At 49.1% G+C, this 12,520-nt stretch overlaps 1 protein-coding gene across 1 annotated transcript in view; it reads right to left on the minus strand.

Annotated features, from left to right (window-relative positions):
* The window catches only part of ADRA1D (adrenoceptor alpha 1D), a gene marked incomplete at its 5' end in the record, with an annotated part of 32,917 nt that overhangs the window by 1,885 nt on the left and 18,512 nt on the right, over nt 1-12,520 (minus strand). The window contains one exon of the mRNA XM_027766470.1: nt 1-225. This exon is cut by the window's left edge and continues 1,885 nt beyond it. Coding sequence (XP_027622271.1) covers nt 1-225 — 225 coding nt within the window. The remainder of the gene's footprint in view (nt 226-12,520) is intronic.

Here is a 12,520-nt window from a genome sequence, read left to right on the forward strand (position 1 = left end):
GCGGGCCCCTGGGGAAGCCCCGCCAGGGGTGGCCGTAGACGCGCCAGAGAGGGCGGCGACGCCGCCGCCGACGACACTGACAGCGCAGGAGGCGGAGGAAGGCGCGCTTGAACTCGCGGCTGGAGCATGGGTAGATGAGCGGGTTCACGCAGCTGTTGAAGTAGCCCAGCCAGAAGATAACCTTGAAGACGCCCTCCGATGGTTTCAGCTGCGGGAACAGGGAGCCTAGGAAAGAGACCAGACTGGTCAGCGGCTTCCGGAGAGGGAGGCCCATGCGCGGTCCTGGGCGCACAAGGGTGATCTGAGGCCTGGCTGACTTATCAGCTAGTTCTCATAGGATCCACCCCCAGGGAGTATCTAGTATAATACAGGAGGTCCAAGAGCTAGGATGGGGAAAGCGAATCCTCCTCAGGTTGACTCACCTCTACCTGCAATTGGGCATTTCCTTCAATGAGTGTAGGCAACAAGCCAGAGTAGAGTTAGCTAACACCACGTGATACCGGTGTTTTTGTCGAGCAAAATGGGCGCAATATTGGCAGTTTCATAGGATTCATCCTAGCACCAGCAGTTCCCGCAGATACTTTTCTGTCACATTCAGTCATTGCCGATGTTTTGAAATATCCTCCAGCTCCTCATTATTTGGAAATGACAGTCAGGAGAATGCACAGCTAGATCTTATTCAACATCTTAAAGTAGAAGTCACAAATTTCATGTAAAAATATTTTGACAACTTTTTCAATAAAATCAGTTTCATTTGCAATCCTTTGTATTTTATGTTATGATTTTGAAAACAAGGCTCAGAAGGGATTATAGACTTCAACAGATGCCTAAATCCTTGGCAGAAAAAGGGATAAGAACCCCAGAATTAAATGCTGACCAAAGCTTGTCCCATGCCAGGCACTGTTCTGGGCTCTCCGACACCAGGAGGTATTACATGCGACCCTGCTCCCTGGGTTATGGTGTGAATAAAGTATCATTGAAACGCAGGTCAGGTGATGATGGTGCTCAGTAGGTCCATGTTGGATGGAGACAGCTTTCCGCTGTCTTAGGGGATGTACAAGAATCAGTGAGATGGGGCCAGTGCATGGTGTGGTGGTTGAGGTGTTGGACTCCCACATGGCTGACCGTAGTTCAAGTCAAGGACCTGGCGGCTTGAGACTCACACTGGGTGCATGTGTGTGCGTGCCCAAAATCTCAGGGAGAGAATGGAGGAGAAGGGATTGCGGTATGGCCATCCTCTCTGGGAGAGTGATTTCCCATTTTTCCTCTCTCTGTCTCTGATTCTCTCCAGTGAGTGCTTGTGACCTATGGCAAAAACCTTTAAAAAAAGTTAACGAGGTGAGGAGGGGCAGAGGGCATTTCAGGTGAAAGGGACAGGTGGGCAAGAGTCTGCCAAGTTTGGGGCCTGGGAATAATTCTGTGAGATAAACTCATAAAACTTCAATCGGGTCAGATGGTGAAGGGCCATCGCTGCTGAGATGTCCAGCTTTTATTTCATAGGTAGTTAGGAGCCATGGGTATTTTAAAGTAGGCTACTGATGGGGCCTAAAATTAAGTCTCAGTAAACACAATGCCCATGGGCTGTTGGGAGGTTGGACGATTGGGCTGTTCCAGAGGATGTGATCACAGAAGGCTTCTGGGAGGACTCTGAGGGTGTAGGGTAGCAGGCAGGTGGTGGGGGCACTGGGATTTGGGCAGCACTAGCAATGCCCTCCTCCCTACAAACCTCTCCTCAACATCCCTACCAGGGGCTAGGTAGGCTAGTTGCCCTTCAGTGTCTCTAGAAAGGCAACTGATCAACGCAGAGGCACAGTCCAGAGAGCAGAGGCCACTTCTCATGCTCACTTGTCCTCAGCAGCAACAGGGGCTGGGAAGTAGGGGGTCAGAGGTGTTTCACCCTGGACAGTGGCTACAGGTGCCTGCGAGGTTGAGCAGGCCAGGGCTGTGGGTCCTTGACACATTATGGAACCTTCCCTCTCTTCCTCTTGCCCCAAAAGAAGTAAGAGCAAGGCCCCCTACTGAGGGGGCAGAGAGCAGGGGGCCCTGGCACGTCACTCACTTGCCACCATGCAGACACAGCTCCTGGTGCTAAGAGACATATGGTAGAGGAGAGGAGTCATGCAGCATCTCATGGCAGGCTTTTCAGATTCCAGTCAAACAGCCCTAAGATTCTGGCCACCTCCCTTCTCTCTCCTGTGAATTAGAGGCCATATTTCTCTGGAAGGGATTTTGTGAAAATTCATCAATTTCAGGGCCTGGCACTTAGCAGGCACTGAATAAATACTTGTGTGTACTCAACCTCACCTTCCGTATCTGTGGCTGTTGAGAGAGAAGACCTCAGCCCTGGGAAAGGGCCCAGTTCTTAGCTCTGGAAACAGCAGGTAAGACTTGCTGGGCTTGGGGGTCACTGGAGCATCAATTAGGGTGTGCTGAGGAGGTGATTTTCCTTGGGAGAGGGGTTGGGCAGTCCCTGGAATGTGGGGGCCACTAGAGTTGACCTCAATTCTCAGGAAGGCAGCCTCAAGAACAGCATCCCTCAACGACAGAGTGCCAAAAATAACTTTCTGACTCAGGCTACAATTCTTTTATATTTAGCGCAAGATGACAAATCAGGGGACTATGCTTTCCAGTGGTGAGTCCGAGGCTGGCCAAAGGGCACTGATGTCAGCATAGTTTTTATTCTGACTGGTGGGCAACATGGCATCTTATAGTATAGTCTGTAATCACTGTAAGCAGTAATATTCTAATTTATACTCAATAATCTGTGCAGAAGTCTGCTGTGAGCTGGTAATTCCTTATCCAGAAGAGAGCTGGAATTCAAACTCAGTCTTTCAGTCCCAAGATTTTTCTCACCATATCCTCTTGAGGCTATGTCTGTCTTTGAACTCTCCCAGAAGCAGACTCTGAGACAAGGATTCAAATGCAAGTTGTTAACTTGGCAGGTAAAGGAAATAGCTTGGAGTGAAGTGGGAAAATGGAACAAGGATTAGGAAGCCAATAAAAGGTATGTATCAAATTAGTTATTACTGTGGACAATGGGGGCTTAGTTCTTCTGAAGGGGTCTGAGTGCCTGTGAAGAACATGAACTTCAGAGTTATCCCACCAATGAGGGAGGGAGCTGGGCAGCTGGGTGTTTATACACCTATTCCCATCAGTCACTTGCTAGGTTGTTCCTTTGGGTGTTAATTGCACTTTTTTTTTTTTTTTTTTTAAAAAAAGAGAGATTTATGCTATAGAGTGCATGTGCCCTCTGGAGAGATAGAGACAGAGGGAGAGAGAGAAAGTGAGAAATCATCCCTCGGGGGGGATGGCCATGCCATAATGCCTTCTCCATTTTCCTCTTGGGATTTTGAGCATGCATGCACACACATCCAAAGTGAGTTTTAAGCCACTGAGTCCAGGACTCAAATTGCAGTTGGCTAGGTGGGAGCCTGGCACTTTAACCACTATGCCACCTGCTGGCCCTAATAGGTTGTACTTCTTATATGGGTGGATTTTGATTGGTAGAGAAAGCCTTTGGGCAAAGAAATACAGGCAGGTGGTTAGGTAGAAGTTGGCCCATGTGTGCTGAAGGTGTGGTGGATATGGGTGGACACCCATAGCATCCACTACAACTTTGTTTTTCTTGCTCTCTGCCCACTGTGTGCAGATTTCCTGCCTAGAAAATACAAGTGTCTATGCCTTGGTCTCCAGACTCCACAGACAGCAGCTCCCAAGAGACTTTTCCTCTGTTGCCCCCAGAGAGGGCAGGTCTGAGTCTCACACCTACCACTGCCCAGAGTGCTCCTGTCTGCCTCCTTCACCTCCCTGCACCTGCCTCAGTACTCTTGCTGCCCGACTCTTGACATTCTCATCAGTCATAGCCTCCTGCAAGGATTTCTGGGGTTGTGAGCTTTTTCCTCCCATTAAATGCTATGACTCTGGGATGGGGAATTGCCTCAAGGTCCCTGAGGATGGACTCTTTGGCTCACAGGTATTGTCCTTGCTGTGGGGACAGCAATGTATAACCCCCTTCTCAGCCACTAGCAACTTTCTCTTCCCTCAGCCAATCTGAGTTATGACTACTGGGTCGACCAGCTGCCTCACCTCTCTAGCCTCCTCATCCCTCTCCAGCTGTTGGGCACACAGAGCCATACATCCCAGCTGTAGGAAAGCTTCAATCAGTAGGTAGGGGATCAGGACCAAGGCCATTCTCCCTCAGGACCTGGATGGTCTCCTTCTGTCCCAGTGGGATCTCTCTCCCACTCCCCACATTGTCCACTGCCTTCCTTGCAGGCATGAAGTATAGCTGTATTAATACATCTTAGCAGTTGTCTTTAAAAAGCAGGCCTGGAACCAGCAGATGGCATAATGGCTATGTTGCTGGACACCATGTAGTTGATTGTGGTTCAAGTTCCAAACCTGGCAGCTTAAAACTCATGTCAGGTGCATGTGCGTGTGTACTCAAAATCTCAAGAGGAGATGGAGAAGGGATCACATCTTGAGATCGCCATCCCTCCCCCCTCCCCGTCTATCTGGCAAGTGCACGCACCCTATACAAAAATCTCTCTTTAAAAAAAAAAAAAAAAAGAAAGAAAATCTGGCCCTTCCTTAGCCTCCTACCTCTCTATTCAGGCACCAGCATTGCTACCCCAGCATCTTTCCACGGTCTTCTTCCATTTTAAGGTACAACAGCCATGTGGCCATATTGACTTCTTGCTATGCTCTGGCCATATGGGCTCCCAGCTTTGCCTCTGGGCTGTTACACAATTGTCCTGGGATGCTCTCCCTTTATATCGGGTAGTGCCAGCTCCAGTGGCACCTCCTCTTGGAAGCCTTCCTTACAACATCACAGTCTGACCCAGTAGAGTTATTTGTACTCCCTTCCCCTCTCCAGCACAACACACTCACTTCTAGGTACCAAGAACACTTAGCAGTAACCATCAATTTCCTATTTCACCTTTAAAACGCTAAGTCTCCCACACCATGCTTGGAACATAGCAGGTGCTCGACACATTCTGGACTCTTCTCTTTGTGTCACACCCTCCTCATCCACCAACTCCGGCTGGCCCTCAGCCTTCCCGTGGGTTTGACCACTTCCTCTTTAGCACCTTGGTCAGAGCCATCATCACTGACTACCTGCAGGGCCCTTCTAAGTAGCTGCCCTGCTTCCGCCCTGGTGTCCCCACAGCAGCTGGGGGATCCTTTAATGATGCCAAGCATTTCATTTATTCAGTTAGATCCCACTGACCAGTGCTGCCTACAACTTCTGTCCCCTCTCTCCTCTCCTCTGGCTCGGACCTTCTGCCAACTTCTTCGGTTCCTCTTCTCAACTCCCTCTGCGTCTGCCTCCTTTTCTTTTTGCTCAGACTCCTACTCCCTAGCACCTCAACCTTCCTCTTCTCCATCCACGCACATCCATGTCTTTCTGGATTGAGGCTGGCCTCATCCAGCCAGTTCCCAACACTGAAGCATTTCAATCCCTCCCTGAACACAATCCCTCCCTGAACACACACAAGGCCTCTGACCCCAGCTCTGAGTTCCCTGTTGCTGGGACCTCAGGCCCCATCTTCTGCAATTGCTTGTCCTTTTCCTGTTCGAGGTCTTTGAAACTGTACCCCTCCCTACAAGCCTTCCATTTCCAGAGCAGTTGATCTCACTTCCTGTTTCACAAGGAAAATAGAGGCCAAAGAAGCTGGGCACTCACCCAAACCTCATCTGTCATCTTCCTTGGTGAGAAAGGAGTCTCTCCTCCCACCCAAGGAGGTTGCTGTCCTTACCATGTCTTGGAGTCTCGATCCATGTGAGCCTGCCTCTGTTATAGCTGCTGCCTCTCTGGCTATGACCTCGTCCTCTCCACCCTTTCTAATTCACATCTGCTGTCTGTTCATCCCCACCTGCATGTCACTCTTCATTTCCCTGCTTGGCCACCATGCCTCATCCCCCTCAGCTCCAACCTGCAGACCCTGTTCTCATGCCCCTATCTCCCCCCACCAGCCTCTCACCTCACCCGGGGCTTCCAGGTGGCTACCTCTTGGTTTTTCCTACTCCTGTTGTTTCCTTTGTTTTTCCTTCCTTGTGTCCCCACTGCTGGATAGAAGCACGTGGTTTAGATTTGCGACCTCTTCTCTCTGCATTCTGGCAACTTCATCCAGGCTCATGGTTTCAAATACCAAAGTTAATGTGGTAATGCTCACGTTTCTACCTCTAGCTCAAACTGCTCTGGGATTAGCATCCCAGACTCATAGATCCAGCTGCCCGCCAGACACCCACACTAGGGTGTCTACTGTCATTGCACACTTATCCTGCCTCCATGGAGCTTGCATTTCACCAGGAAGACAGGAGGTACGAAGGATCAGCAAGACAAAGGTGAAGTCAATCAAGTGCGATCCAGCCTCCTTAGCTACCACACCACCAGCTGACCCAGGGCTGGTCCACTTTTCCCCAGAATCTTTTTCCTCCAGATAGTCATATAGCTCTCACCCTCAACTTTGCAGTGAGGTCACCCTGACTCTGTATTTACAACTTTTTTTTCATGCCAGGGTGCATGAGCGCACAAAAGACCGTGCACAGGGTCTAGTCATGCCATGACGCCCTTCCTCTAGCCCTCTGTCCCATCAGATCCCAGGGATGCACACAGGCACCTGGCACATTTACAGGGCTGTAGAAGGAACGCGAAGTCAGCCATGTGGCTTCTAGCTCCGCAGTTTGCTATTCTACCAACGGCACTGTGCAGGCTGGACCATATTTAAAATTGTGATGGCCCCCACCCGCGCAGCCTGTGCTCCCCACCCATTTCAGCTGGCTCTGTTGTGCTCTGTGGCACTTTTCAACTTGTACATCCCATCTGAGTCCCTGTGCATTTCGTCCATGTCTTTTCCCCTGCAGTAGACGTCCCTGTGGCAGGACTTGTGCCTGTCTCAGCATTGCACTCCGTTGCCCGAAGACCTCACGAGTTCACGGAGCACACACAGGTCCTCAACACTTGCCGAGTTTGTTGCACGAGTCCCTCTTCTGTGTCCTACACATGCATCTGGTTACCGCGCCTCCTGTGTGCTCGACTTCCCCTCTAGGGGGCCCTCCCTTCACCTCACTCCTGAAGCCTTCGCTCAGTGGTTTGTGCTTACATGGCTGCTGTAGCTTCTGGATTCTTGACTTCCACCCCTGTCCTCTCCTCCCTGCACCAAGCTGCTGGAGGCTTTTCCAAAAACCTGGATTTTCTCCTTTCTTCTCTGAAAACCATAGGTGGCCTCCAGTGGCTCAGAGGAACAAGCCCAATTTCCTCATGCTGCACTCATGGAAACACAAGGTTTTCTAGGACCCAGTCTGTTACGGTCCTGCCTCTCCCAAACTCAGCTTCCTCAAGGCCATCCCATAAGGGCTGGGCTCCTTCTGCCCTTCTGTCTGGTTCCCGCTGCTCCCAGGCACCTTTGCTTCTTCCACTCGCCCTCAGCCTCAGGTCAGGTGTCCTTCCCCATCCAGCCCAGCTTAGGTGCTCTTTAATGCACGCAGATACTTTAATAACATGCGTTACTGCTCTATCTACTCTATGAGAGTCTATGTTTCCTTTTAGATTTTTATTTATTTTTTAGGTTTTTGACATAGGGCATGCCTGCTCACCGGAGATAGAGACAGAAAATGAGAAATCACCTCCTAGGGAGGATGTCAATGCCTCAATCCTTCCTTCTCCATACTCTTCTGGGGAATTTGGGCATGCACTCACACACACCCAGCATAATTTTCAAGCCTCCGGGTCCAGGATTTGAAGTACAGTCAGCTGTGTAGGAGTTCAGCACCTTAGCTACCACACTATCTGCTGGCCCTGAGACTCTATGTTTTTTGAAGACAGAGATAGAATTATTATTTTTTTGAGAGATAAATTTTTGCTATAGGGTGCATGTGCTTGCCAGAGAGAGACAGAGAGACAGAAAGTGAGAAACCACTCTCCAGGGAATGGCCATGACACAATCCCTTCTCCTTTACCCTCCTCTAGGTATTTTTGGCATATGTGCACATGTGCCCGGGCTCAGTTTCAAGCCACTGGGTCTAGGACTTGACCTGTGGTCAACCATGTGCAAATCCAATGCCTTCACCATGAAGCCACCTGCTGGCTCCTAGAATTAATTTTTTGTATCTACCCTCTAATACACATACCTAGCCCAGAGCAGAGTTCTGAAATATTTGTTGAATGAATGAAAAAATGGTGTTTGGATGGGTGGCCTCTAATATGAGGAGAACAAAGGAGGGGGCTGATGCTTTCAGAGTGTCAGTGCCTGCTGGCCTCCATGCTGGACCCTTATGCACTTCCCATAGATGCTCAAGCATCCTAGTGATTCTGCAAAGATTCTAGTTACCCAGAGAGGATAAGCGGCAAGGTCAAGGTCTGCACCTGAGTTGGTCTAGCCCCAAAGCTTTTGGTCTCTCTACAATATCACATCACATGATGATAGAAATGGAACTTCCCCTGGTCTTCCAGGGTTCTGGGCTCAGAATTGACTTTATTTCTCCTGGAAGCTGCCCCAGGAGCTTTGTGCCTATCCCCACCTGTGGGCTTTCACACAGCTAGTTCCAGGAGGATGGCCCTTCTCGCTCTGTGGGCCTCTCCCGTAGGGGTCAGTCTAGACCCACCTTCTCCAAGGGCATTTCTGTGGTTAAGCAACCCCCTGCCTGGCTCCTGGGTAGTGGTGATTTCTGGAGTGAGTGTGCTCTGAGCACTCTGCATTCTGTCTGCACCAGGCCATGTGTCATATGCTGGCCTTCTGCATGACCCAAGGGTGTCCCATGGAACTCAGAAGGGCTGGCCTGCTGTCTGCTCACCACAGAAAGTGTTAAACAGATCCTGCACTCCTGGGAGGAGGCCCAGAGAGCTGTGTGACCATCTCCCTCACCTCTTTCAGTCTTTGGTCAAGTGCATGGATGGACCCTGGTTGAGGTTGCTAGTCTAGCCTTGGTTGCCATCATAACACTCCACTCACTGCTGAGAGAGGTGGGGCAAGAGGGTGTAAATTTGAATCCGTTTCTCCCCACTGGAGGAGCAGCTTGCAGTGAGGTGGGCTGGAGGTGGCTTCATTCTGGCCTATGAGGACAGGCAGCAAGGACATGGTAAGAGACGACCATGACACAGCTCTTGACTGCTACCTGGATTCCTGTCCTTGTTCTTCCGGTCTCCATCAAACTGTCATAGCTGCTCCCAGCAGCCTGCCCCCATCCCCTACATTGGGGTGCCTCTGCCAGAAGTCTAACCTCATGTCTGGGGGCAGCCATGCTGTGCAGGCAGGTAAGCCCACTCTCTGGCATGTTGGCTGACCCAGCCTGGCCCATGTGTTGTTGAGGAAACTGAGGCAGAGAGTTGTTTGGTGCTTGAATTAGCACAGGCCAGGCCTGTCTCCTAAGGAATGGGAATAACCAGGTCCAGGAGGAGCTGCTGAGATGCTGGTCAAGGCAAGAGGGGCGTGGCTGGCACTGGGCAAACCGGCCACGGCTGGCTGAGAACAGACAGCTCCGAAGGCGAGGGGTGGACTGTGTGATGAATGGCACTCTTTTGGCATCACTAGAAGGGAACTTGTTCTTGGCAGGGTGTCAGAATTCACAGCCAGCCTCGCTCATAACTTGTAGCCGGCCATGAAATAGCAAGCCACACCCCAGCTTCCCTGCTTGGTCCATCCCCGCCCCTGCTGGGGACTCTGGTCCAAAGAAAGCTGTTTGCTCTGGCCAGAAAGGTACAGAGGGGTTGAAACACCTTGTCCTTCCAGATACTGAGGTCTCCTTCCACCAGCAGGGGTAGGAGAAGGACTCCCCGGCCCAGACTGTCCCCCAGCCTGCTCCCTGTTCAGTTCTCAGTCGCTCATTCAGTGGTTCTGGTCCTGGAGCTCAACAGTCACTTCCCTGAGAGGCTAGGACCACTGCCCCTAGCAGGTCTCTTTGCAGTATTGTAAAGGGTCAGATGAGTTTTTCTTTTTTTAGAGAGAGAGATTTTTGCTATAGGGCATATTTGCTTGCCAGAGAGATAGAGAGAGAGACAGAGATACAGAAAGCAAGAAATCACCCCCAGGGGGGGATGGCATGTTGCAATCCCTTCTTCTCCATTCTCCTCTTGGGATTTTGGGCATGCCCGTACATGCACCCAGCATAAGTTTTAAGCCACTGGGTCTGGGACTCCAACTGAAGTCCACTATGTGGGAATCCAGCAATGCAACCATTATACCATCTGCTGGTCCCTAGACGAGCCTTTTAAGAAAGAACTGAGACCTGAAGACCTTGTTAAAGAATGAGTCAGGCATCTCTCTGAGGAAAGAGCATTTCCGTGCAAGAATTAGTCAGGCATCTCTCTGAGGAAAGAGCATTTCCTACAGAGGGAAGGGCAGTCTCAAAGGCCCTGAGGCAGCAGGGTACCTACAATTTGGAGGGGAAAACCAGAAAGTCAGGATGGCTGAAACAGAGAAGGGGAGGGGGAGAGAGGGAAGAGTTAAGACCATTTTGAAGTATAATCAGTCATGGAAGGCTTTTGGGAAGAGGTGACCAGAGGGGTGTTCAGATTTCTGAAGGACTATGAAGATGGAGGGGTGAGATGAGAGCACTGCGGGGCTAGCTGTGCCAAGCCAAGTCTCTCGAATTCCCTGCATTGCCCATTTTCTAAGGTGAAAGGTCCTCTTGCTTGACCTGGGGCAGAACTCCTTCTGTGTCCCATGTTTGCCTTAGACCCTGGAGATTGTTCCTTGGCTGTCGAGGGGGAGGAAGGCACAGCTCTTAAGAGTCACTGAGGCTGAAAAGAAGACTTGAGTCCTTCATGGGAGCTGAGATCTAGTGCTTTCAGGGAATAAGAGAAATGAAGATTTTCTGCTGAGAATTCAACCTGGTAGAGTTCCCCCTGTCTTCTCTGTCTCTCTTTTCATTTTTTTAACTTTCCTTTTTAAAAAATTAAGGTAAGGTATTGTTTGGCTCTGAAATCCTCCTTTATCTTGGTAAGAAATTTAAGGTAAAGTATTGTTTAGCTCTGAAATCCTCCTTTATCTTGGTAATAATCCCCTTCCCACCTTTCTTTTTAAAAAGGCAAACAGGGAAGGCCTTCAGAGGAAGACTGACTCCTCCATGGGAGCTGAGATCTAGTGCACTGATTGACTTTCATTTAAAAAAACTTGTTTTTTTCTTTTCTCTCTTTTTTATTCTCAATTGAGACTGTTCCTCATTTCTCACTGAATCTGTGGCAAAAAGGGAGAAAAATGGAATGGCAAAAAGTTTGCTGATCATCTCCTCCTGCATGCCTCTGATGGCTCAGATTGAACTTCTAGAAATTAGGAAGAAACAAATAACCCATCAGATGACTAGAAATCACCTTGTAGGCACAAGAAATATGAGAAACCAAGAAAATAACTCTCCTCCAAGGGAAAAGAATAACTCCTCTTCATCCACAGACAGTACAACGGAACTCATGGAAATGTCTGATAAAGAATTTAGAATATTCACAGAGACAAAGCTAACAGAGATGGAAGAAAAGTGAGACAATAAACTCCAGAAGAGGCAGGAGAAAAAGAGCTGATGAGTTCTAGGAGGTGAGGAAGTTCTTGCGAGAGCTGAAAGAGGAAATAAACACCATAAGAAGAATCAAATGGAACTATTGGAGATGAAGGCTCTCTAATACAGAAAGTCAAAATCTCCCTTGAAAATACTAAAAGTAGACTAGCTCATACAGAAAATTGAATCTCAGATGTAGAAGACAAAATCACTGGACTAGTAAAATCAACCATGAAGACTGAGAAAAATAGCCCCACAAAATGACAATAATATATGAGAAATACTAGATCCATTAAATGTCCAAACCTCTGGATAATCGGTATCCCAGAAGATGAACAGACTAATAAGGGCATTGACAATCTATTCCATGAAATCCTGCAAGAAAACTTCCCAAACCTAGAGAGGTATTCAAAGATCCAGACCCAAGAAGTACAAAGGGCCCCAAATAGGATCAACCCAAGAAGATCTTCTCCAAGACACATTATAGCCAGATTGACCAAAACAATAGACAAAGACAAGATACTAAGATTGGCAAGAGAGAAACGTCAAGTGATCTACAAAGGACATCCCATTAGGATAACTGTGGACTTCTCATTGGAAACAATGCGAGCAAGGAAAGAATGGGAAAATAAAATCAAAGTGTTAAGGGAAAAACAATTTCAGTCAAGAATACTGTACCTGGCAAGATTATCCTTCATATGGGAAGAGAAGATAAGAACATTCTCAGATAAACAAAACCTGAAAGAATTTACCAACACCAGACCGGTTCTCCAAGAAGTTCTGAAGGGAATGCTATCCCAGGAAAACTAAAGTCAGACACACAGAAATAAGAGTTCAGCGGGAACCAGCAGTTAGTGTAATGGCTATGTCGCTGGACTCCCACGTAGTCGACCGCGGTTTGTGTCCCGGACCTGGTGGCTTAAAACTCACGCCGGGCGCGTGTGCGTGCGTGCCCAAGATCCCGAGAGGAGAATGGAGGAGAAGAGATTGCGGCGTGACCATCCCCTCTGGGGAGTGATTTCTCGCTTTC

This window comes from Tupaia chinensis, unplaced genomic scaffold (genome assembly GCF_000334495.1).
Source record: "Tupaia chinensis unplaced genomic scaffold, TupChi_1.0 Scaffold143574_1, whole genome shotgun sequence".
Classification (NCBI taxonomy): Eukaryota; Metazoa; Chordata; class Mammalia; order Scandentia; family Tupaiidae; genus Tupaia; species Tupaia belangeri.